The 26,475-nt window shown below is 40.5% G+C and overlaps 2 protein-coding genes across 7 annotated transcripts in view; one reads left to right on the top strand and one right to left on the bottom strand.

Moving 5' to 3' along the window:
• phf1 (PHD finger protein 1) overlaps window positions 1-26,475 on the bottom strand; it is a 30,271-nt gene that overhangs the window by 3,614 nt on the left and 182 nt on the right. For 2 of the 5 annotated variants that reach the window (XM_034211366.1, XM_034211371.1), the window contains exons 1-13: window positions 11,008-11,533; window positions 10,341-10,419; window positions 10,128-10,209; window positions 9,431-9,517; window positions 8,388-8,482; window positions 7,717-7,865; window positions 7,046-7,141; window positions 5,282-5,350; window positions 4,838-4,961; window positions 4,190-4,257; window positions 3,551-3,688; window positions 1,763-1,841; window positions 118-233 (exon numbers count right to left, since the gene is read on the bottom strand). In XM_034211366.1, the coding sequence (XP_034067257.1) occupies window positions 118-233; window positions 1,763-1,841; window positions 3,551-3,688; window positions 4,190-4,257; window positions 4,838-4,961; window positions 5,282-5,350; window positions 7,046-7,141; window positions 7,717-7,865; window positions 8,388-8,482; window positions 9,431-9,517; window positions 10,128-10,209; window positions 10,341-10,418 (1,181 nt within the window). In that variant the 5' untranslated portion in view covers window position 10,419; window positions 11,008-11,533. Of the gene's footprint in view, window positions 1-117; window positions 234-1,762; window positions 1,842-3,550; window positions 3,689-4,189; window positions 4,258-4,837; window positions 4,962-5,281; window positions 5,351-7,045; window positions 7,142-7,716; window positions 7,866-8,387; window positions 8,483-9,430; window positions 9,518-10,127; window positions 10,210-10,340; window positions 10,420-11,007; window positions 11,534-26,475 lie in introns of those variants that run through there. The other 3 variants (XM_034211369.1, XM_034211367.1, XM_034211370.1) reach the window with 3 other exon arrangements.
• The window catches only part of rgl2 (ral guanine nucleotide dissociation stimulator-like 2), a 30,037-nt gene continuing 17,810 nt past the window's right edge, over window positions 14,249-26,475 (top strand). Inside the window, exons 1-4 of one of the 2 annotated variants that reach the window (XM_034211363.1) lie at window positions 14,249-14,515; window positions 16,263-16,429; window positions 25,896-25,943; window positions 26,376-26,459. In XM_034211363.1, the coding sequence (XP_034067254.1) occupies window positions 16,271-16,429; window positions 25,896-25,943; window positions 26,376-26,459 (291 nt within the window). In that variant the 5' untranslated portion in view covers window positions 14,249-14,515; window positions 16,263-16,270. Of the gene's footprint in view, window positions 14,516-16,262; window positions 16,430-22,775; window positions 23,011-25,895; window positions 25,944-26,375; window positions 26,460-26,475 lie in introns of those variants that run through there. The other variant, XM_034211364.1, reaches the window with a different exon arrangement.

Below are 26,475 nucleotides of genomic sequence, written 5' to 3'. Positions count from 1 at the left end.
TATTTCTGTCGAATTACACTTACAAAGTTAACCTGACATTTGAATGCTTCTCAAACCCAATAAAAAAGCATCAATTCATAAACCAAATTGGGAAATATTAAATAGAACCTCATTTACCTTAAACTAAGCTCCTCCTCTGACTTCCTGGAGTTGTAAAGGCTGGCCCCTCCCATGTATCCCTGGCAACATGGCAGCAGCTCAATGGGATTGGCAGCAACTGGGGGGGGACAAACCTGAGCACAAGAGACACAGATAAAAGCTCTGATAGCTCCATTCTCAGACCTACTTCATAAAGCTCATTTTGCATATGGAGCATGCGGAAATTCACAGTGAAAACATGTAAAACTGAGTTGATATGCATTGTGTAATGTTAGAGTATTTGTTCCTGCATGGCCTTGAGGCAGATATGACAATATAAATAGACTAATAGCATTATTGAATGTGAGTTTCTTTATTTCTTTGCACATGTATATCTTTTTTAAAAGACACAATGTATCATTTGCAACTGGTACACAAATATGAATATGAGAATTGCCTAAAATGCCTTCAGGGGCTTGAAAAGCGGCATCTCCACTCGACATTACAGGAAATAATAACAGCAATCTAATATACCCAATTTGTATGTATGTATACTAAACTAGGTATAGTAAAGCACACAGTAGTATTTGACACAAAGCATCAATGGAACGCATCATCTGTAGCCGTAGCTCATCCCATGGAGCTGGTTGTTCATCGAGGCAGCTCTCCTGAGACACAGACTCACGACCCATGAAAACTAAAAACATCAGAGCTTCATTAGAGAAATCAATCACTGGAAACGTCGTCTTGGGGGACGCCACGTTGCATATCTTACTTCTGGACTGTGACATATGGCGCCACACTTGGACCATTATCACTCCCTTCTCTAGCATTGCTATTAGGACGGGAGATTATTATTCAGTGGCCTTTGTCGACGTCTGTGCCTTTAAATGGATGTGCTCTGTCAATGATGCACTGCCGAGGTGTCTGCGCCACCTGGCCAAACTGTAATCGACTGCAAAGTGCACTTGGAAGTGATCCCAGGCTATACATATCAGCATTCCTTCCCATCTCACTTCCCCCACGACAACAAACCTGCTCCTCCAAGACGGACAGAGATTAGCATCAATCAGAGAGGCACAATGGTAGCCTGGATGTGAAAACGAAAGCTCTGTGGAGAGCATTGTTCCAGGGTTACTGTATGTGTACATGACGGATTAGAGTGTTGTGTAGGAGGACACAATGAGCATTCACCGTTAGGATGCTGTGTATAAATAGTAACAGTTATAGTAAAATGCAGTGTTGACTGTGCCAGGGTGATCCGCTGGGAATTGGGTTTGATCATCATGATAAATGTGGTGCTGAACTGCAGATGTTGATGAAATACATGAGTGGGTTTTCGTGCAGCCACGTTTGTATTTAAATTATACATTTTAACGGAGCCAAACGCACAGGACTTCATCTCTCACATGCCACCTTTACTCTAACCATAGACATTAGAGCATCAGCAGGCATTAAAGTGAAGCAAAGAAGAGAAGGAAAATACTGAATCACTGAGCTGCACAGGGTGTTAAAGACACGCGGACTGATTTAGACTGCGAAATGAACCTTCATCACAGTCTGACTGACAGGTTATTTGGATCGCACAGAGCTGTTTACCTGGATGCATAAAAAAAAAAGAATCAGAGAGCTTTCGTGGCCCAGACCTCCCTCCTCGCCCTGATCTGGAGACAGAGGCACTGACCTGTGTCTCCATGATGCGACGCTTTGATTTACGAGACTCCGGCCCCCCCACTCTCCTCTGGCAGGGTAGTGACAACGGGCTGAAGAGAAGAAAAACACACATAAATTAAAATACAAGCATAAACACACGCATTCAGTCCCAATGTGCAATGTGCAATGTTTATTATTGTGTCTCCATAGAAGCCTCGGAGTGGTGTAAAACATAATGAGTGATTTTGATGTATTCTATTAGTAAAATATATTACATATAAGCCCATTAGCAGGTAGCTGGAAACCTACGGAAAGAATACAATAATTGTTTCTTCGGCTTGAAAGGAAATGCGTCTCCTGCAAAGAAGACTTGATGTCTAAAACCCCCAAAGAGGCCCCTAGAGGCTCAAATGTCCATTACAACCCTCAATTGGGTAACACTGAATGGAATACATTTAGCTTTAATTAGAGCCATAAAGGTAGTAGGGATATATCCTTGTAGTAGTATACATATTTCTTCAGCAAATTGCATGATAATTGGAGCACTTTGGTAATAATTTGCCACATAATTGCAATGTTTCGGGTTTGATTATAGCTCAGGATCTTTGTTGCATGTCATAACCCCCTCTCTTTACCCATTTCAATCTGCCATAACACTATCAACTGTCCAATACGCTCCAACATTAGCAAAAAAAGATGAAGAGATATATTTTGTATACAGTTGACATTGTGGCACCAACGACAATGCGGTGTCTGACATGGAAATGGATCGCCTTCTGGAGAGCATTGATGATTTCAACATATTTTGTCAATTCAAAAATGTCAAAGATAATTTTTTCCCCAGTGTTTGGTTTTAAATAGTGATTATTTGACCTGAGCAGAGGAGAAAACAGAAAGCTCATGGAGTGTCGGTTCAGCCTCTATGAGCTTTGAATGTCCACAGCTTATATAAAGAAAATCATGTCATTAGTTTTGAAACTAAGTTAGTCTGGATCAAACTGTCGAATAATTCAGGGTTGACAAACTGACCAACCAAAAACCAAAACCACTATATTTGGTGCCAGCTGCTAACAGTGCAAACACCTTTGACATTTGTTTATATTACATTCTTAACAATATTTGAGTGAACGTAGGTTGATATGTCAGCAGTGTGAGTCAGAATCTTAAGTAAAAAATGTACATTTAGTCAGCGGATAACTCTGGAATAGGAATAAACTAATATGTGTTTAAACATCATCCATTTGAAGGAGGAAAAAACTGACTTCACTCGAATTGAACTGAACATCTTACATTTCTGTAAGAAAGAGAGGTGAAGTGATGCCAACCAAGAAGTTTTGTCTTGCTGACTACAGGAAACTAACAGTGCGTAGCTATTCAGATGAGCAAAAGGAACTACAAGATAAATGACTGGAGATATGAATATTGTTTCCATGTAAGACAACGTTATACTTGTGTTTCAGAGACTCAAATAATACAACTTTTTGTTCCCTGCTCCTCTGCAAATGATTCCATTGTAATTCAGTTTGAATAATCCCCAGCTAAATGCTCAAAATGATTTACAATGAAAAATGTCTCTGAAAATCTGCAGGCTAGAGGACACATACACAGACACACACACTTATAGATGTATGAACGTAAGCACACAGGAAGGTTTAACTTTCTTTTTGCAGAATATTAAGACACTGATACTTTTGCTGCCATCTGAAATGAGCAGCCCTTTGATTTGCACGTTAATTGTTCATGCGTAATGACTATACGCCCTGTGGAAGCCCTGAGCTGTTATTGAGATAAGAGCAGAAAAGAGAGGCGCTGTCCTTACACTGACCTTCTCCGGTGCGTGATGTTGATAGGTGGGTCCGTGATGAGGGGCGACGAATCAGACGTCAGCGGAGGCGGGGCTCGGACCTGAAGCCCAAAAAGACACTTCTTCTTCTTTATCTCCTTTCCAGAGACAAACCTGCGGCGACATTAAAGAAGCCGCATTAACAGCCTGTTGTTCTTCAAATATACCAACACTTAATGCGTGTTTTTTTTCATTACTCCTCTTTGATGCTAAAAATTAATTCAACGCTGTGTAAGAACATTTAATTATTCTCCTGATGAAAAAGTAGACTCATGAACTTTTCAAAGTCAGTGACTTTGTAATTACATAAACATAATTAAAGCAGACCCTGTTTGCAAAGTTGAATGAAAACCAACTAAAAGCAATAAAGACTGGTTCATGTGATTGTATAACAACTAGTTGTGTCCTCTTCTACAAAATAAGCACCAAAAAGTGTTCAGTTTCATCTGGTCTAATTGTCAAATCCATTTTATTCAAAGTCCCACATTTAAGCCTGCATGTACTATGTTGCAAATAACAGAGCATTAAGAAGACCCCTCTTTTCACAAAGTGCTACTCGACAACCCAGTCATGTGTGGTCGGTGTTTATCCTTCTCCTCATGTGCGCTGACTTACCTGTCCTTGTGGGAGTTCAGAGCGTTGAGGAGATTGTGACAGCGGTCTTGCCTTGGCGTGTCAGAGAGCTGGAGGACAGACAGGGATGAAAAATCAGAGCTGTGTTTACACTGTGGACGGCTATTGGACAGAAAACCTTTAATGCATAGAATCATTTTAGTTTACAGTCGCTGAAAGCAATATTGTTGATTTATATAAGTACTTGTTGCAGCTTAATGGCTCACAGAACATGCTGCCTGCTGACAGGACAAACACATGTCTTAAAGGAGCTTAAAGGAGAACCCAAAGCCTCAGATATATGTACAGGTAATGCTTAGATGATTCCCCCTGGTGTATTATTTTATCTTCCTGTTTATTCTCTGTGGAGCAACTTTAGACTTTAAAGTTGGTGATATCGCACACTTGAGCATCAGCACTCTCACAACTCATTGATGTTGCAGATGCTGGTCAGAGTGTCCTAGATCATACAAATACAATGGCATAGGCAATTGTTTTAATCCCTTTAAGCTGATGTAGAGGTCATCCTTTTTTTGTACTTAAAAGTTTTACTTTAATGCCGGTTAATAGGCTTTAAGTCTCAAAAGAAAAAAAGGCTGGCAGCATTTCACATCATTTCATCATGGTGCTTAAACGTGGAAATATCAATACCGCGCCTAGGAGCAAGGAGTCCCAATTCTCATTGGTGAAGGACAGTATTTCATGGTCAAAATCAAAGTATTTCCTCTTGCAGCACAGCGAGAGATGGTAGAGCACTAAATGAGCCAAATCCATCCTGTATATCAAAAGAAAGGAAAACAGAATACGATAATAAGAAAAAGGTAAAATACAAAACAGACAAAACTTAAGCTGGAAAAATACTTTCTCAATTTGCAGTGACATTTGAAAAGCCTGGATTAATATACCACATTTGTATTAGAAGGTTATTATTCTAATACATTTACTCAATTCCATTTTCTTCAAAACTAGACATGAAATGTACTTAACAAAGTATTAATTATTTGAAATTTGAATAAAGCATGTTTTAAATTACTTAATTATGTTTTTGGTTTTTTGTTGCTGTAAGGATTTCAATAAAGATATGGTTAACATCACCAGGTCATGGGTAGTCTTTGAATGGTCTCTGGTCCCTTTGTACATACTGAGCACTGGAACTGATAAAACCTAAAAACACATAAATAAAAGAGAAAATTAGCATCATGTGATTTTATACAATATAATTCAGCCTAAAAAAGTTTATTTTTCTTTTGTTTTAAAAACGCAAAAACTGCTGCCATCTTTTGTGCAGACTGCTTATCATTGTGTTCTTCATACACATTCTGATGTTTCCCCATTTGTACCTTCCTTGCTGTTTATATAAGTCACTCTTCTATAGATATGTTGTCATATAAATCAGGCTGAACTAAAAATAAACAGACAGGTGCATTAGTTTCAGTATGATAACATGCTGTTCTGAATGACCCTGAAACTCACACCACAACAACAATGTGTGTGTCTGTCCTTCTATATGCATGTGTTTGTGTGAAGGTCATTGGGAAAGATAAAGCGCAGACACAGTATGACGGCAGCACATGCTTACTATTCCAACTGTGAGCTCAGTCTTCACTCTTCCTCCATCACCTGCTCAGCAGATGTTGTACCAATCCGGCCTCGCTCCCCCCGACTGTCAATCTAAATCTAATCCCTCCTTTTCTCCCCCCTCAGACAGCTTGGGCAATAACAAGGTGTCAGGGAGGGTGTAGGACCCAGTGGGCTAACACAGATGGTTAATGACAATAATGACTTAATGGATGGATATATTTTATTACATGCATGAGATGCAGCCTATCAGACTGCACCGCGATCAGCATCTTGCCTATCCTCCCGACATCAAATCTGAACAACTACCAGAGAGATGATATGTCTGCTCTGCTGTCTGTCACTGTCCCTTTGCTCCGAGTGTGTAAGGAGCACAAGTCAGTGAACCCATTAGCATGCACGCTAACGATTTAGTCTACGGCTAATTAAGGTAGTTAGGTGACAAGTGAAGCTGTCATGTAGACGCGTTCATCTGAATATCTTAATCAGACTGCAATCTACTGCTAAGAAGAGTTGATGCTTAAATGTCCTGCTTTTCTATTTTACATGATTTTAAACAGTGTATACCAACCAACATTTTAAAAACCCTGAAGATACACAAACACATCGAAGATGTCACCCCTGACTGTAAGAAATAGTGATGGGTGTTTTTTCACAATTGTATACATTAAAATGATTGATCAAATAAATAGTGGGCAAATTATTTGAAAATGAAAATAATACATTTGTAAACATTTACTTAGTTTGCAAAAACAGGTTTCTGCTCAATCCAACCTTAATATTGTACAGAGTCAAATTAGCGTGAGAATCCGACCCCCAAAAATATTCTGATCAACGCAAAATAGGTATACAGAGGAGTCACATCAGATCCTCACTTATATATATTGACATGACAGTGTCAGCTAATATTGACCCATCAATTGTCAGTATCCACATTTATGTTGAGAGAAATTGTAGTAAAACCCTTACAGTTGCATTTTTTATGTTTATTTCATTTTTTTTATTTCTTAGTTTTTTCTTAATTCAAATATTTGTAATGAAGTCTTATTTAAAGAGAGTACACTGTATCACTCTACTATTGTTATATTATTATGAAAAGGTTTTTATTTTTACCTTGTACAAAACTGCTTTAAAAAACAACAAAAGATTCAAGCCAAGTTTCTGAGTGCATTTGAGATCTGACACACTCTGAGAGTAACGTCCAAAAAATCAACTATTTAATCAAAACATTTATAATTCAGAATATTAAGAAATCCGATGGTTGAATGCTCGGTAACGCACCTGTCTCCATACAGCAGCGGCTTGGTCAGACACTGTGTGCAGGCCTCGTGGAACCACTGACCGCAGCTCGCACACTGCAACATCTTCAGGTTCCACCTGCAGGCCAACAACAGGAGAGACTTTAAACACACGAATGAATGGATGTGTCGAACATCTGTCACCAGACATGATATGTATAATTAAGGAAAGAAAGAAGCCTGGTGATTGCAGCTGACAGTTCACATTTTCTGAGATGAAATGTGTGTTCAGGTGTTAACTCCCATTGGATCCAACTACTCACATGCCACTTGGGAGTTTGTTTTATACTTATTGATGTTTCGGGTAGTCGGGATTTGACACATAAGAAAAAGAGTGCAACATAAACAAAGGAGCAGCAATTGCATAAAAAAGTTTAGTGTGACACATTGTTTGATTTACAACTTACCTGACAGTGAACTGATGAAGTGAAAATCTCATATCTCATATCATTTTGAGAAAGTCATAACAAACTCAAATAATTCCTGCTAATTCAGTTTGACCCGTGTCTGATATGCTGTATGCAATTTGCAAATAAATCAGAAAAAAACCTTGATGAGATGCTGCTTTCAGAGAAAATGCCATATGTTAAAGAGCACACATGAACTGTTCATTCATTCATTCATTCTCAAACTGGCCTCTGCAGTGTCACTCACTCTCCAGGTCCGGCACAGTAGCAGTAGCACTGCTGCTGATTGGTCAGATGCTGCTGGTCCCAGTCTAAAGACGACAGCTGGTAGGGAAGCCGGAGTTTCATAAATTGCATGAGCCGGGCGAAGCGTCCCCGTTTGAGTGCCCCGCCTCTCTGAAAAGACAATTTAAGGACAGAACTGATTGGTCTGTGACCCCTCAAATCACTGTCATGTCAGAGCAGCGAGGGAAACGGATCACATTCGGAGGGGAAAGGCAATCCGTCTCGTTTCATTGTAGGTCAGCCGTGAGAGATAGTGTCCGAAACAGCGGAAGTCTGAACAATGAGATATGGACATTGACCGATTGACAATTAACCGGGTGCTTTCTCATCTCGTATCTACAGAACTGGAGCACATGTGATTGATTGACTTTAAATGTACTTCTCTCAACTTCAGCATAGTTTTTCAGCTTCGCCACTATTGATTCTTTACAATTTATTGGACACAATGTAGAACATCTAATATTGAAGTCAATACTGAGGGAATTAGTGTGCTTTTGCCTGGAATAAACCCATTTTCCGCTGTACACAACAGTATAGTGGCAGCAAATCCAATATATTTGACTGGATTTCTCCCATATTACACGCTGAATGTCTTTTCCCCTGAGTGTGAGAGGGAGAGATTAGCAGCCTGACCTTGGTTGCGACTGCAAAGACACATTGCCGACATATCCACGAATCGCTGTCAGCTTCCGGTTCGATGGTTGGCGTGTGGCACTCTGGATGATAACCTGTAATGGGAGGCAGAGCGTTTCATTTGTGTTTACAAGACAGACAGATGGAATGACAATAATGGCAGAGAAGCTCCATGTTTAGCGCTCTGCTGGTTTGTTTCAGGGCATGCAAAACATTTAAATATGGTTTTTGGGAGTTGGTGTGTTTGTCAGCTTTTTCCTCAAAACAGACTAAGTGTCATCACACCTAGTCTGACAAAGCGATGAAGACATGATGGTTAACTTTGCTGCCCTTTACTGATTGTGAAATCTGCGGCTGAGGGTTTGGAAAACTTCTTCCCACTTGCAGTTCTGTTTATTTCATCATTCACACTTTTAAAATCGTCCTACACAAAAACGTTATATTTAATTATTTGTGTTTTAACTTTACTGTGCAGAATGAGGCTTGTGTGGAGTTTGACACCAGATGACTATTTTCCACGTAAAATCTAAGTTTACAGCTGTTTGGAAGCCAGAGCAACTACTGTGCGGAAGTTACAATGACGTAGGAGACATCTTGTGCCCAGTAGTTAAAACCTTTTAATAGGACAAAATAAAATGTGCTTACTCCTAGATCCTGGACAATTTAATAAGGGAGAAGGAGCAGATGTAGTTTTAAGAAATAGACAAAAAACAAATCAAACTTACTTTACAATTTAATGCAGTTTTATAAGGTCTTAAAATATGTCTGGAGTGGATATTTAAATTGGCAATGAGCCCAAATAAAGACATCTTGTTTTAGTCTATGACATAAGCTCTATGTCTTCGGGCATCTGATTCATTTTCATTCTAGAAATGATACAGGTGCAACAACTCATATCCATCATTTACGATGTATGGTTTTGTTTGTCTTTTTAAAAATCTGCAACACTATTATTTACAATACTGTGCCAAATCTTCAAGGTCAGTGCAAGAAGTGTAGGAGAATCAGAATTTGACAGCGTATGATAAGGCGTGTTTCCTTACCGTGGCGACATTTAAGACAATTTATGAGGGGTTCTTTAAGAGGCGGAGCGTCACAAATACAGCAAACTTCTTCCACTCCAGCAGCGACTGAGGCAAACAGAGAAAGACAGAGAGAGGCAGGGGAGGGGAGGAAGTAAATGTGAAAGAGGAAGACAGAGAGAGAGCCGTAAACTGCATTAATTTATGTATATTGATTCACATCCTTGCCACCTCATTGATTTCAGTGTCTCCTGCACCCTTTCAGATTTCACTTCATTTGACGGGCAGATATTCAGCTTGGTCCTGACAAGCATCCAACTTCCCCCTTTCACTCGATGTAAGGTGGAGTGGGGGCACCATCTCCCTTAAGAGTCATTAGTCTAATAAATTCATAAATAGACTAATAAACCAATCACAACATGCCCAGATGCATATACTCAGTATCACAACCTACAACGTGCCTGTAATATATTTTCTGCATTGTTCTATGAGTGAAAATTCTGAGATCCGGAGGAAAATAATAACATTTTTATCACAAAATTGGAAAAAATAACTCCTCATGCAGTTTAAAAGTGGAAACAACCACCTTTAGTATGAGTTCAGCCGAGCATCTATGCATTCAAAAACCACATCTTATCACCTTAAGTGCTTCCAACTGAAAGCTATTTAACTCTTGCAGATGAGGGGAGAGGGAGGGGAAAAAGAGAGTTCTTCTTACACGAGTGAATGTCCTTTCTCAGTACCCAGAACTCCGAGTTGTCCTCGAATCTCACCAGACAACATTGCTTGACTCCATCTACCTGAGAGGAAGATAGCAGGTGAGCGGGAATGATTGACAAAACTAAATGGAAGTCTTTTCAGAATCCAGGTGAACACTCTCACTGAAAAGTCCCCCTGCCACACACACATGCACACTCCCACACGCACTTACTCTTTTCACATTGCCGAGGTACAGTAGTCCATCACTCCATCGAGCCAACACATCATCTCCTTCACTTACTCCCCCCATCCTGAGGAGAGAGACAGAGCGGGTAGAGAGGGGGAGAGAGAGCAGGGCTCATGTGAAATGGAAATCCGATTTATTCGCTGAATACTTTGCTGCCATTGCTGACAGAGGGGTTTATGGCCCCGGCGTTACGCCTGGCTCTCAGACAGGCGGGCTTCGGTGCAAAGGGGTTAAAATCCCCCACCCCCTCCACTTCCTTTTAGATCAGAGCATAGCGACAGCCTGTATCCACCACAGTGAAAGATGAGAGTGAGTACACAACCAGAGAGCAAGACAAATGATTACTGCACACATGAAACACACACACAGAAAGAAAACACTGCATGATGACTGCTGCAATACAGTTTGATTGAATGAGCAAAGATCACTGTGCAGCTACTTGAAGCATCTGCCAGGCACTTTTCTGCTTCTTCTCTCCCAACATCTGAAAAACTTGAATAGATGCATGAAATGACTGTGCAGGCATTATCTCTGCTCAAGCATTTGTTCCAGTGCATGCACTCAAGACAGACGCAGGATACACAACAGTGCATGTAGCCTTTTGTGATTCAAAGGGAAATCAGGCAAATTGCACAGTGCCAGTGAAGGGTACCTGTCAAGTCGAACTCCTTTCCGTCGGGGTCACAGTGATTCCTGGGCAGGCTGGACATGAAATGCCCTCATGAGCTGTGGATCTCCTCTGCCCAATTACTGCCCGTTTGGATGCGCAGCCCTGCGTGTTTCCAAAAAGTGGAGGATGTGCATGTATGTCCCTGTCTGTGCCAAGCGCCCACGAGTGTGTGTGTCAGTCAAGCCGTCAGCCAGGAGGAGGGGGAGGAGGTGGGGTGACTGACTGTCCGTCCGTCCGTCTCTCAGCCTAGTTTGTCCGTCCTCCGCGATACCGTTTCGTCATGTTCCCGTCGCTTTAGCCCTCCTCTCCCCCTCTCCGCCTCCACCTATTGATGCTATTAAGGCGGGTTTGTCAGAGCAGCGCCGGAATCAAGCCGCCAGAGACGCCATCATCCCTGCCTCACGCTCTACACCGACTTGTTGTGACGCAGACATAAAACACCGATATAGAGTGGGAGGGAGATACTGATAGAGGGGGGGATCCAGAGGTGGAGGGGGGGTCCGCGGCGAGAGCACCTTCCCGTCTGAGAGACTGACCCTAAATCGTTGTGACAAGGTGGGATTGTGATGTCTGGCGGCAGGGGGAGGCATGGCGGTGCGCTAAAAGCCAAATGAAGCAGCGCGCGCAGCGACGGGGGCCAATTAAGTGGCCAATTAATGAGTTTAGCCGCCTCATTAATTGAGCTCAAACACGAGCATCCAGACAAGTTTAGGAGACCCGTGGAGAAAAGTTTTCAAACTGAGAGGCCCGAGCAAGAAGCGCCAAACTCTTCATCAATATTTATGTATAATACCTAGAGGAATTTAGTGTGTTTGCTGTCTTTATTATTGGGGAAATGTGACATTATACAATCTCTTCTGATGCTTATGTCTAAAATAACACGGTCGTCAATGAGCTGACTAATTTGCTTGTTATACAATTTAAATTTAAAATAGCCCTTTGCTGAAGATATAACTCCGAAGTGGACAAATACCCTATCTGCAGGAGAGATGTGTTACCCAGAGGGTCACCTCCACTCACAAGACATCCGGAATGTAATTGATGGAAAATATTGTTCAGATATGAGTATGCCCCTGAACTGATACCATCTAAAGTCATGGGTCATCATAAATCAAACATGCAAAACGTTAAATCTATAATAAATAACATAAAGCTTATTGCATAATTAAAGACAAACATGAGGCCTACACTTATTTGAGAGAGTCAAAGCCACATAATCAACAATAATTATTAATTGAGCGTAAGTCGATTATACTCACAGATAAATTGCTTTTGAACACGCTTTGTCTGCAGGCACGTGTGTCAAAGCCACGTTTTGGTTTGTTTATTTTATGTGTCTTTTCTTGTTTATGGATTCCTTACACATTACTCACACCAGTCAAGCGTGTGGTAACACCGTGCGGTTCAAAATGGCCCCTGGCAGATTAACAAGTGGTGAAGTGCCAATTTCCAAATCAATCCACCAGGTGGCGTGCAAATACCAGCACAGAAACTCTGATCAGTCTGGGGATGTTCAGGGTCAGTGGTTTGAAACTGAAGTAAAAAAGGATGACATGATGTGATACTAGTTCCCAACCTGCATCAGAGGCAGTGGTGGAATGTAACTATGTACTTGTACTCAAGTACTCACACTTAAATACAATTTCGAGGTATTTGTAGACTGCTTATAGTATTTCAATTTTTTTTTAAGAAGACGACGGACCTTTATTGACCTATTACGAGGACACTAGTTTTAAGAAGGCCCTACAGTGTTTTTACTCCACCATATTTATTTGACAATATACATTTCTAGTTACTGCAATGTAATCAGAGCCCAAAATGTGCAGGCAGTGCTTGTCTTAAAGAGTCCCAAGACAAAAACATTAGAAACCAGTTTGATGTCAAATAAAGTTGAACTGGTATGAACTGTGTTTTTTGCTGGCTTCGGTTAATGTGCTTTTTGTTTAAATAACTTACAATTGTGCTGAAAACCAATTTCCCTATGGGGACAAATAACTTATATCTATCTACCTTAAAATAATGCACATGGTCATCACCATCACATTATGCCATGGTGTAATGAAGGGGGGGGGGGCTTTTGGTTACAGACAGTCCCATTCATAATTGCCTTACAGTTGAGTAACAGCAACAACATGTCTAACTTCAGTTAGTCTATCGGCATGTCTGACCCCCACTGATAAGAGCATCAGTCAATTAATCAAAGGAGGGTTAAGCAATATACTGTGTGGATCAGTGTCCTGAGATACCATGAGACTCAGGGGCAAACACATAAACACACACATATTCAGCTGCATGTCAAGCCAAATGTGTGTTTCAGGCAAGATGAAACATTACAAACTCTTTCGATATCTGTATTGGCATCCAAGAGGGCACATTTGAATTTGTTTTTTTAACATGCGGGGAATCAGATTATGGATACATCTAAAAATAGTAGGACTAGTAAATGTAATTGAGCCAATAGGCCTAATTGTTTTCCACAGTCAAACTTTACATTAAAGTTTTAGGATGTGGTGTATATTAATATTACTGAATATTACTGTAATGTTGTATGTTGTGTAGTGGCGAGATATAGGAGTCGGAGGCGGTGCATCGAAGGTGCATTTCCCGCCTAAGGATAATATTCCCACAATGCAGCATAATGTGTACAGTATCACAATGTATTACACATTCAAAGTAAATTACTGTGGGTAATACAGCAATTTACTGCCTCCATTACAGATTTGTTTTACAGTGCATGAACCAAGGTTATTTAAATTAAGTTATAAATAGCCTCTGCAATGTTGGAATTAAGGTCAGGGTACGGTTAGATGATGCGAGGGAAGTTACAGATTTAGGAACTGTCATTGGCAACAGAAAAGCGCGTGTGTAGCCTAAACGCTACGTGCGTGCGTACGCGAGAGCCGTGTGTGCGGAAATGCTTTCGTGTCTTGCAGCAAATGTTTCTCTCCTCGATTCCTGAAGTCACATCTCCCTACAGGAGCAGTGCGTTAAAGGCGTTCAGCCGTAGGCTGCAGTATCCGCACACGGTGCACCACCCAGAGAGACAGGGCTGTTGCCAAAGCGCAACATACAGGAACTGCGACGTCAGAGAGAGAGAGAGAGAGAGAGAGAGAGAGAGAGAGAGAGAGAGAGAGAGAGAGAGAGAGAGAGAGAGAGAGAGAGAGAGAGAGAGAGAGAGAGAGAGAGAGAGAGAGAGGTGGGGAGGAGAGGTGGGGAGGAGAGGAGAGAGGGAGTTTACAGCTTGTCCGAAGTGCGCTATCAGCTGCTGAAAGCTGGACACACGAGCGGTGCGAGGACACTGATAGAGGGGAGAGATAGGGTGGGGGGACGGAGTCCCTCGTGGTTGTCGGCGGTGACAGTGGCACAGATGGGCGCGACTCTCCTCAGCTGAGCCGGACACCGACCCAGCAGCAGCGGTCACCCGATGCTGCCTGAATCCAGCTGACCACCGCCAGATAACACACATCCTACGAATGACACTTGGCTATAAGTAAGTTGAATTACAGCTTCCTTCATTTCTGTTCCTCTATTCGGTTAATTGTGCTGCGTTTGTTTAAATTCCCTTCATGTAGTGACTCATATAGGAAGCACTTATCAACATCTGTCAATCGTGTGTGTTTTAATAGGAGTGTCAGCAGGTACAAACTTTTACAGTCCTCACAGGCTTTATTTACATCACCTACTGTGACAGAAGCTATCTAATATAGGACTTAGCATAACTGTAACCAGCATCCTATGGCGGTATTATTGAGCAGAAAAGGAGCATTCTGGGCTGGGACTTAACTGTAACCTAGTTACAGCTAACAGTATGAGTGTGTGTACAACTCAGTCATATGGGTTGTTTGCTTTGGGCAGAGGGTGAATAGCAGGCATTCATAACTCTGCATGGCCGTTGGTCGGGACATAAACTGTACTGGTTATGACTTCAGTTTCTTAAGCAATATTATAATGGTACAAGAAATCTACAGCAATTATAGATCATTACGTAGGAGAACACATTCTACAGAGCTGCAGGAGTCAGAGAGAGAAGCACAATGGAAAGTTGAGAGTGCCAGCACATTTTTATATTACACTTGAGCCTTTTTTGCCCCTGTTGTTTCTTATCCAGAGCTGTGAGAGCTGCCAGGGGGTCCCGAAAGGACATTTTCTCCAGGATAGAAGCGTCAGCAGGCACTGTAGGGGATTGATTCGGTGCACTTTTAATTACAGCAGCCACCTGACAGCCATTCTGCACACTATGCTTGAGAGAAAAAACGAAATAAACTCAACGCACACATCCTTTATCTGTAAATGTATTGAATATATAGGTCTCATTTCCATAGCACATATATACTGTGTCAACCTTGCTATCTCTCTCCCTCCTACACCTCTCTTCCTGAAACAGTGTTTACTAGATGTCTATCTTCATGGCGATCCAAATACCAAAGTGAGGAAAGGGAAATGGAAGGAAGGGTTGCTATGCAAATCCTGACCTGCTGTGGGGCAGAATGAGTGTGTTAAACAAATTAACCACGCTATGGCCTCCAAGCTGCCATTAACTTACTATAGTGTGTTCTTTCCATTTAAAATGTCATGGACTTGCACTCAAAGCTGGTGGTACTCTGCCTGTCACGGCTACCAATGTTGATCTTGAGAAGTTCAGAATATTCATAGTGAGTGAGTTGCAAACAGGGCGTGGAAATAAAAGCTGCAATACATTTATCGGAATGTATTTTTGAAAAATAGACTGGAAAACCCATCTTTTCTACCTTTGTGTCAACAATTAGTAATCTTTATAGTAACACAGCAAAGTGTTTAAAAAAATACTAAAATATAATAGAAAAACAATAATATGCTATGATTGGAAAAAACAAACATCTATAGTTAATTTAAAGATAATTCAATAAAAGGCCCCGACGAAGGCTCAATTTAAAACTGAAAGTTGGAGCAGATATTATGTGGAGCATAAAACTTGTGTATTAAAGCTTCGACAGGAGCAGACCTCTGCCAGATGATCTAAATCAGAAATATATGTTGGCCAGTTAACACTTCTGTGAGGTTTACACATACTTAAAAATAAAAGGCAGCAAGTGCTTTCCTGTTCTCTATACTTATCTAGAATGATAAATGATACTTTGTACTATCATGTACACAAATTCATATTATCACTTCCAACAAACGCTCAAGATGTTAACCTGAACTGCTGCCTCAGAGAGCATGAAGTACTTCTTTCCTAATGTCCTCCCTGTCTGTGGCAGCTGGCACCATGCTCCCCCGTAACCTGCGAACAGGTGGTTATGACCTGCCGGGGGTGGAGTCAAGCGACGTGCCTCTCATTGGCTACCGACCCTTACTGTCTGACAGCGGCACCCCGAGCAACCAATCAAGGAGAGGGAGCGGCAGCGATGAGTTGGAAACTTCACAGGTGAGTGTTTTCCTTTCGCCTCAGTGAAACACATCCATCATTGTGTCACTTGAGTGTCTAACAGAAAGTGATATGAAGTTTATTTCTCACAGCTTTGCTCTGTGCTGTTTGAGAACAGACAATCTCCGGCCTTCTTTATTAGTTGTTCTTCTGTTCACACAGTAAAGTGATGTGACGGCACTGCTGGGGGATTAAGAGGACTTTGTATTTCTTATGGCTCTCCTGGTAGACACTGCTAACAGCTATTAGGACGGTTCTCTGTGAAACGGTACAAGCTGAGCTCCACAACCAGCTTCTTCTATAAACAGCAGATATGGTCCGCTGGTTTTCGGACCCTGAGGGAATGAAGTCAGTGTGATACACACAGGAAAAAGAAAAGAGATAGTGTTTGGGGAGGGGTGGTGGGGGTCTGTTTTGTTATTTTCTTTATACTGGATAAATTCCTTTAGAGCAAACATCAAGCCAAACATCTAATATTCCTTCATATCTGCAAAACTATACTCCCGACAGCTTCATTAGTGCTTTGTCATTAGTTCTCATTAGCAAATGTAGATGTTGACAAGGGTAAACATTAAACCTACTTAGCAACTCAGAAAGAAGCCAGGCTTTAGAAACATTGTCCTGTTTAAGTGTAATTTGTTTTCAAGACATATTTTCCGCACTCTTCTGAAAGTGTGTATTAACTGACTCCGGGATAACGTCTGTAAAATGGATTTAAGTTGAACTAAAAGTCAGGAAGGTAAAAGGTTAATGACAGGGGCTAATTTCCCACAATCTGTCACCTCTGTTAATGTTTAGTGACTTAAAAGTGAGGGTATCAGAAGCTCCTAGAGGGTTTAGCTTCACACATAGATTGTAGAGTTGTTTTGAAACATTAGCCCTAGAGAACTTTGTGGACTTATATTGCAAAGTTTTAATCAGGTACATTTATAGCTGAAAACAGGATGTATTCTCCCTTGCACTTAGGACCTCAACTATTATTATTATTTGTAATACATTTTCTCTGAGTCATGGTGACCTACTGACCAACTCTCTTGCCCCAACCACACCTGACCTGCATATAGCTCTTTGGTTTTACTTCACACCGGGCCTAGAGAAACATCTCACAGCTAAAAACAGAAATTACACTTACTCTCTTTCCGAATAAGCAGACGTCCTCCGTGCTTGTGTCACAAGGCGGCTGCTGGACCACGCAGTAAATAATGTATGTGGTGGCTTGGCCTGTGGATGCGGTGTACAGCTGCTCTCCCTATAAACAGTATCCAGTATCACAGGCTGTCTCCAAGGACCGGCTGTCGAGTAGAATCCGATACGGCCACTTGCTGATTCTTTAATGAGGGAAACTTGGATGTGTGAGTCAGAATGCTAGAAGTGAAAACCTTGAGTGAACAATGGAGCCTCTAGGTGAAAGAAACTAAATGTTTTCAGGTTCAAATTGATCGATTGAGATTCAAATCAAGCTTAAAACAAGTATGATAGCAGATTGATGATTTTGCTTCTCCTCTTTTTTTGTTTGGTGATGTATTTTTCCAATTCAAAACATACATATTGACAATATTTTGAATGCAGCTGCAAAAGATTGGACAGCTAGGAAAACTCAGAATTGTAACGAGATATTCAACAATTACACAGCAAGAAATTCATCAGCCAGAAGGCAGTAATAGGTTTCTGTAATGAATGTTGTCTTAATAGACCTCAATATAATGTTTTCTGTGGCCATTATGACAAATAGCTTCCAAGTTGCATGGCCAACAGCGTGTGTGTGTATAACACTCCTGATGAGCAGGTGGCACCTTGTATGGTGTATACATGCTGACATTTGTGTAAAAAAAGCTTTTAGTGGTTGCAAGAACTAGAAAAGATCTATACAAATGAAGTCTCTTTACGGTTAAGAGATGTTTTTGAGACCTTTCTTTTGAATGAGAGACGCAACGTTGATTTTGACGTGAGATGGAGTGCACTGATGATTAAGAGCCCCGTGACACTAATGTCCTTTTTTGTTAACGCCAGCCTGATACGAAAGACTGGACATGGCCGTGGTTTAGGAATAACATGTTCACTAAGGTGTTATTTTGTGATCTCCATATACTTTGCCTGGATAGGTACCGACTGTTTGCACCTATAAACACAATTTTGACTGAACAAGTTAATGCCTGTTATCTGGATATTTGAGTGAAAATGACTCACTGAAGTAGAATTTGATGAGCCAGATTAAGTCAACTATTCCCTACAAATTAACTTGCAGAACATCACAGACTGATGATATCTTACAGAGTAATCCTATCCAAGGCAGGATTTTTCCTTTAATGGGAATAGAACAGCTTTGACCTGAATGCCACCGAGTTTTACTTGAAAGAGAGTAGATAACGGGCACCGAGGGATACATAGATGAAAGCGTGAGAAGAGGAGCAGAGAGAAAGATAGGAAGGAAGGGTCGGGGTCTTGGAACACTCAAAAAACAATGGTTATCTTTAAATAAGCTTCAGAAGATGTATTTATGACCCCCTGTTCAGTGGAAGTACTTGTGTCGGGTTTTAAATAAGGACTGCTGCGGTGTGTGTATTTGTTCAAATCCAAAGCGCGGAAACCGAGCTATATGGATTTATTTAAGTTAAAGATTAGAGCTGGATGTTTGGTGAAAATGGAGAGTCTGCTTCCTGCCCACTGCTTTTCTGGTGCCGTCCAATAACTGGCGTAGTTGTTGAGGAGGAGAGGTTGACGCAGCCTCGGCTTGTGATAGAAGGAGAGGGGAAAAAAATAGCTTCACAACACGACAGCACGTCCTGCTTCCTGTGTTTGTCTCCACTTATTATGTACTTCCTGCATGCTGATGGGGGTGGGGGACTTGAAGAAAAAAAGGGGAGCTTAGGGCCTTGAGACAAGGTCCTATCTTTGAAAAGAACATAAACAAAGTCTCACATATAGCAATAACAATGGTACATGTGGGAAGAATCAATATTGGTTTTGATAATACTTAAAAACAACTAAATAACAGCTGCAGGGTTATTTTGTACGCACCACAACCCATCATGCCACCCACCACTGTGGCCTATAATCATGCTGCTTATCTAGCAGCCTACGAGGCAGCTGAACTCCAAATTACATACATCTATACCGCTTTGAAAAGTTCCTCCACAGAAAGGCTGGTTCCTCTGACCCAAGTATCTCATCACTTCTTTCTGGAATAAGGAAACAGAGCAAAGGTTGAGTTCTCTTTGTGTTTGTGATGTAAAGGCCCACAGGATCAGTGGAAGCTTTAAATCATTTTCACACTTTTTTAAGCCGTAAGACAATACATTGGGGGGAAACTTTTTACCATTTTACATATATAATCTATATTTTAAGCCTCTTTGCAAGTCCTTTTTAGCTTAGCAAGACTCTTTAACCCTTTCATGCACAAGCTATGCAAACCCCTTCTAAGGGACAACATGGGTAAAAAATGACCCGTATTGACCTACAACGTTATTTCATGCATGGCTGAGCTTTCTTAGCTATACTTTTGGAAATCCATTTATTTAATCATTTCATATTCCAAGTATTCATTAAATATCTTGTTTTTGATCACCACACATCATTATTTTCTATCAACCTTTCAAAATGTAGGAACTAAAATAGTTGTTGTATTAATACATCAGGTTTGCACACATGGGTAAAAAATGACCCATGTGTGAAAGTGTGATAACAATGATTTAAAAAAACATACTATAATAATAATTGTATTAAAAATAATTATTTTATCAGTGATTTGGACCAAACAATATGTGGCTGGGTGGTGTGTGTGTTTGGTCTTTTTAGCCCACATCTTTCCATTGCCCCTGTAATGTGCTTTTGGAGGTGGGGCGTGCCATCCATGCGTCTCTTTATTCACTATATAGACACAAGTATTGGGCCATCAACACATTACACTTACAGGAGCTTTTATGACATCCCATTCCAAATTCTTAGGCATTAATATGAAGTTGGTCCCCCCTTTGCAGCTATAACAGCTTGCACTCTTCTGGGAAGGCTTTCTACAAGATTTTGGAGTCTGTCTGTGGGAACTTTTGCCCATTCATCCAGAAGAGCATTTGTGAGGTCAGACACTGATGTTGGACGAGAGGGCCTGGCTCTCTATTCTAGTTCATCCCAACGCACAGTTTTGGTGCTGATATTAATGCCCGAGCTGGAACTCTGCAGTGATTGAGTCAGCAGAGCTTTGGCCACTTTTACGCACTATGCTCCTCAGCATTGTTCTGGGGAAGAGTCCCCACAATGGTCAGGTTCTTCTCAAGGAGCTTCTCAGCCAGAGGGATACTGGTGAAGAAGTTGTCCATTGTAATGTTGCGATATATAATAATATCTTACACTAGCAGCATTTGGCCAGTTCCTTCTGTGTAATTTGACATAGATATGAAGTCTCTTCCTCACTAGTAATGGATGACAAGGTCAGGTAATGTTAAAATATGATGGACTGTTGTCTTTCACAAGTTATCAGATATCTTCTTAAGTAGAAGAAGTGCAAAAGCAGCCTGTTGAGTTGTGACAAGTTTGGCATGTGAAAAGTTGTCCACGGTAAACATGTTCCTAACTGCAATCATTTACAAATAAAAGCTTTCTATCAAATTCCTTAGTGAATACATGCTTGGTCCAAATCACTGTCAAATAATTATATATAACTAAATACTTATTATAGTATGTCTTTTTTTATCACACTTTTTGACCCATGTATGTAAACCTGATAACCTTTTAGTTCATAAATTAAGAAAGGGAGAATGAAAATAATGATGTGCGGTGATCAAAAACAAGACATTTAATGAATACTTGGAATATTAAATGATTAAATCAATTCATTTCCAAAGATATAGCTAAGAAACACTCACCAGTGCATGAAATAACATTGTAGGTTAATACGGGTCATTTTCGACCCATGTTGTCCCTAAGAAGGGTAGTGATACAAAAATGATTTTTATTCAAAAAGTAAGAAAGGAAAAATGAAAGTAAGAATGTGTGATGATCAAAAACAAGTTCATTGAGGAATACCTGGAATTCTGAATTATTAAAGTAATTTGTTGCAAAGATATTTACAATTAAAACTCACTTGGGTCACTTTTGACCCATGTTGTGTATCAAAGGGTCTCTTGTCTGAGATTTTAATTCAAGGAAATAGCGTTCTTATTTGTCTTGTGTCTGCACATCCATATTTTATGTTTCATGGCTAAGTACATTTGAAATTGTTAGTGTGCATTGTATCAAAGAGTTTCTATAAGTTCTTAAAATAAATAAAGCTCTTACATGTGTTGAGTAGAGAGTTTAATAACTGGAGATGGTGATGTCAGACTTTGCAAAGGTTTTAAGTCAGAGTAAATACAATTCACTTTGTGTGTGGTCTAGCTTTTTAGGATGACTAATGCAGGGTAGCAGACTTTTGGCGCCACTTACTACCTGTGGAGTAGTTTGAAAAATACGATATTTTGTGGGTTTTTTATTTAATTATTTTTCACACATATTTTGTGCATATTTAAACACTTCTCACAAGCACTTTAGGCCGAGACTAAACTAAGCACACATCCATCTGGAGGATTGCAGTTCTATTGTACGTAAGGCTGTACTAATTAATATTTTTTATAAACATTGGCTAAAGGAGAAAAGTAATGAAAGTGTTGCACATAGTGACAAGGTTTTAGAGAATTATCACCAGACTCTGCAGCTCCATTGAGCATTTTGGCGCTTTAAGCACATGTTTTTGGTTTTAGAAACGTTTCTGTTGTTAGACGTCTCACAGTTCAATACAACCTAATTTTCAGTTGAAACACAGACAGAGCTGTGAAAGTCTCCACCTAGTTAACATCGCTCTGCAATGTCATTAGCCCCTTAAATAAACACAGCTTGCTTTCTGGTTCAGTGGCCATCTGAACATTTATTACCTTTTAAAGGCTACAAGCCTCTTACTGCTCAAAAGCAGGCCAGGCTTTAGATTAAAGTATGAAGCCTTCTCAGTTCATTGTTGTTTTGCTTTGTGTTGTATTGAACAGGATACTCAGTCAAACTGGTTTATCTGTATGGGAAGGTCATATAGAAAGACAAAGAGAGCAGGAGAGAGACTCAAAGAGAGGGGGTATTGTTCTGGAAATAGCTTCAGGGCTTCTGCGTATGACGTATGTGTCTATTTGATGAGGGTCTGCATTTGTGTGAGCAATTTGTCTGTCAATTGGTGTAAAAAGAAACAAAAAATGTGTGTTGTGCTATCAACACCAACATATCCCTATCTGTGTTTGTAGTGTGTGTGTCTGTGTGTGTGTGTTTAATGGGTGTGCCTAGGTGATGCAGGCTAGCGGGGGCAGGACTTAGCTCCTGCTTCAGGTGTGTCTTTGTGATATAGAACCACAAGGCATTGAGAGGCAAACAGTAAAGACATAAACACACAGATCTAGGTCGACTGACAGGTAAAAAAAACGGCGGTCGAATTCAGAAAGAGAGAGAGAAGGAAGTGGGAGCAACAGATGAGAGAAAATGGAGAGAATGAAAAATCGATTCATACCTTCCTCCTGAAGATTTCCAGGAAGATTAGGGATTGCTACCTGTCTGGACTTGCAGAGGGAAAGGTAACTTGTGTGTCCAATTCTTTTTTCAGTCTTTCTGAGCTTGAGGTGATTTCATTGGAAAGATAGAATTGCATGCAGATTTGTGTAGAAGCAAGCAGCGATAGCAGGTAGAAAAACAGGTTTGATACACGGATTAATGAGTGCAGTAGGATCCTTTCTGAATTAAAGGAGCGCCTGCTTGGAATTTTGACCTTCGACCATGTCAAGCCAAGGCAATTTGAGATAGGCTAATAGGGGTGAACAAACGCTTATTACAGCTAATTCGACTTAACATAAAAGATGGTCCTCCTGCTTACTGCATGAATATGTTTCTTGGCTCATTCTGTGACGGACTTTGCATGAAAGAAAGCGTACATGTCCGCCTTGGTTACATAGATGAAAATCAAACTGGTCAGGTCATGACTTTTCCTCTTTATGAGCGGAATACTTATCAGTCAGAAGGTTTTATAACATGTTGTGCTTTGGGTGTAGTTTCCAAGGTGTTGCTCATGTGTTTTTGTAGATCAAAACTGTTGACTAATGACGACGTACGAACAGCTGGAAAATGTTGCCAGACAACCAGTATGACTTCACTGTGTCTTGCTCATGCATTTTCTATGATGGAAAAAGTCACCGATGCGAACGCGTCACTGCCAGACGATGTGTAAAGTGATAGTGATCGATGGATTTCTAAAATGCATCGGTCAATTTGATGTAAACAAAAGGCTCAGCCACACCCACCTCCGACAACAACAACAACACAAGACCCTTATTCTGAAATGTGTTGACAGTTCTCTTAGCATAAGAACTAACACAGACAACAACTACATCTAAATAACTTGGAATATATGAACGAGTAAAACATGCCTGTATCATCTGAGAAACACAAAAGCTGATTTCTGGAACTCCGAAACACTAGAGGGAAAATGTGTCTGGTAGAAATGCTTATAATTCATGCACACTCAAAACATTACACACTGTTTTTCTAAGAAGTCGCAGGCAAAAAAGGTGAAGGAACCTTTGGTTATCCAAACAAAATGTTGTGTTGTAATAGCCAGTCATGTGCTTTGTTTAATGTATTAAGTAAAAGATAAACAACATAAGGAACATCTGTAATAAGTACCATATTTGTCTCTGGAATGTAGAGAAGAGGTATAAAGTTGTATATGAATACTCTGTAAAAATACTGTAAACTGTACTTAACTATACAGACCTCAACTAAATATATTCACTATCACTGGGTTTTAAAGATATATTCACCATATTTCACTAATAAATGTCAGCAAAAGCAGGTTTGTTTGTCTCTGGCTTTGTCTCTTTGGCTGTTTTGGCATTATTGAAATGTCTCTGCAGTGCTACTGTATTTCTCACACTTCTTCTTATTATTAAAGTGCTAGGAGTCATCGGCCACCTGCGACATGACTTAGACTGCATCTACACAGAGACGAAAACTAACCGAATTCGATATCAAAAAAGTCTTCCGTCCACACGGTATCGGCTCAAGAAACGTGTCCGTCCGTCCACACTAGACCGCTCGACCTGCTGGAGACACTGTAGTACATATGCCGGGCCTGTAAGTGGTGCCACAAAACACACCAAAAGAAGACCCCCTGAGCATGGTTGCCATGGTTGCCTGGTTGCCCTTCTGTTTATTCTCTGCGGTGAATTTAGCAACATGTAGTTCATGTAGTTCTCCATGTCCACTTGTTGCTGATGGTTGTGGTAGAGGAGCTGTAGATTTTGCACTAACATCTGTAGCATGGTCAGTAGCTACTGACCATGCTACAGCAGTGAGCAGCAGAGGTGGGGCTATGGCTTCATCGTTATCAGGAAATGATCGTATAGGACGCACACACGGAGCCGTTAGGCCCCGCAGAGCGTTTCGTCCGCAGATCTACCCACTTTGGGACCCGTTACCGTTTGAGGGCTCCATTTCCACAGTTCCGTTAGAGAACTGTAGCCGATACAACCCGTTTCGTGTCCGTGTGGACGGGGCCTTAGGCCTCAGGATCCAATAACTGCACGTGTCACTGTCAACATAGTTGTTAAGACTGGGCACTAATACTGCCAAGACAAATTCTTAATAATTGTACCTGACCACAGGCCTTTGAAGTGTTTTTTTAGGCTGCACAAAGGGTTCATATTAAGCTTCACTGAATCATGTATGAGTGATTGTTATTAATTAGCATCCATTTTACTTATAATTGCGTAATCTGGGGAATTTTCTGGTCTCTGTGGGATTGATACCTGATGGCTATCACCAACAAGGCAAACTAAATTGGAAGATAATCTAGATATATTTTTTTATTGAATTCATAATGTAAACTCTGATTAACCAGCCTAATGTTAGTTTATTTATTTAACCAAGGTTCAATATAATGTTCAATATAATATCTGAAATTATGTGAAAGTTGTTGTGGCTTATAAATGCTTTACATGTGTGGGATTTGTTAGACTTTATAATTAAAATCTGAATCTTTGCATATTGTGCATACAGAGCCAATACTGTCCTGTAACACAATATGTGTTCTCTTTTGCGCACAAAATGTAAACAGAAAGTCATATTTGGGGACTGTGGAATCTTAGCATTATTCAGCTTCTTCAAAATTAACATAAGTGATGCACATGTGTCCACCTGCTAAATTATTTTCTTCAAAACTTTTCAACATTTCTTGTGATATACTAACATACATTTGTAGTTTCTGCATCATCGTACCATTTAAATCATAAATTATGCAGTATATGGGTCAGAATTAAGTAAGTGAGTAAGCCAACCAACCACAGCCTCAGGCTATACACTTAATGATTATATGATGTGTTGCTTTACTGCTGATTTGCTTGTTTGGAACCAAACCTTTTCCTCATATGACAAATAAGTTAAGCTTGTGTTTTGTTTGGTTTTCTAGGCAGATCCCTCACCAATGAAGACCACCTGGTACTGTCCTCTGGATCTGGTAAGGCCAGTATGTGTTGTGCATGTAACATGTCCAACATAAGGTGCCTGTGAGCCAGTACAAGTATAAATAGGGTAACTGTGTCAGGGACTTTCCTCCAGGCTAAAACAGGATCATTAGAGCTCCATGTAGCGTGTTAGAAATTAGTTCAAAGCAGCTTGATTTTATGCTCTTTTTTCTACATGGATATTGTGTGTCTCATGTAGAACGGATTATACTTGTCAAGGTGTACATCTGTTTAGTTCAGTAAAATGACATGATTACATTTAGTATGTGGAATCAGTACCAGGAGTAAGAAACCATCTAGATGTTGACCCACACAATGCAATTCCTCACAATTCCAGTATCCTTATCAGAATCCACTGTGTTAATTGATACACTCTTTGCCACACAACAACAACACTGCTTTAATCTGGTTTCACTGCTCTACAGTCCACTGTGGTTGAGGAAGAGGAAGATGGAGTGATATACACAGTGGTGGTGAAACAGCAGCATGGCACCCCCAACAGTGTGATGGTGAGTCACGTGTAAC

Source organism: Gymnodraco acuticeps, unplaced genomic scaffold, assembly GCF_902827175.1.
Source record: "Gymnodraco acuticeps unplaced genomic scaffold, fGymAcu1.1, whole genome shotgun sequence".
Classification (NCBI taxonomy): Eukaryota; Metazoa; Chordata; class Actinopteri; order Perciformes; family Bathydraconidae; genus Gymnodraco; species Gymnodraco acuticeps.
The sequence above is the reverse complement of the archived record's forward strand: the minus strand, read 5'-3'. Positions and strand labels throughout refer to the sequence as shown.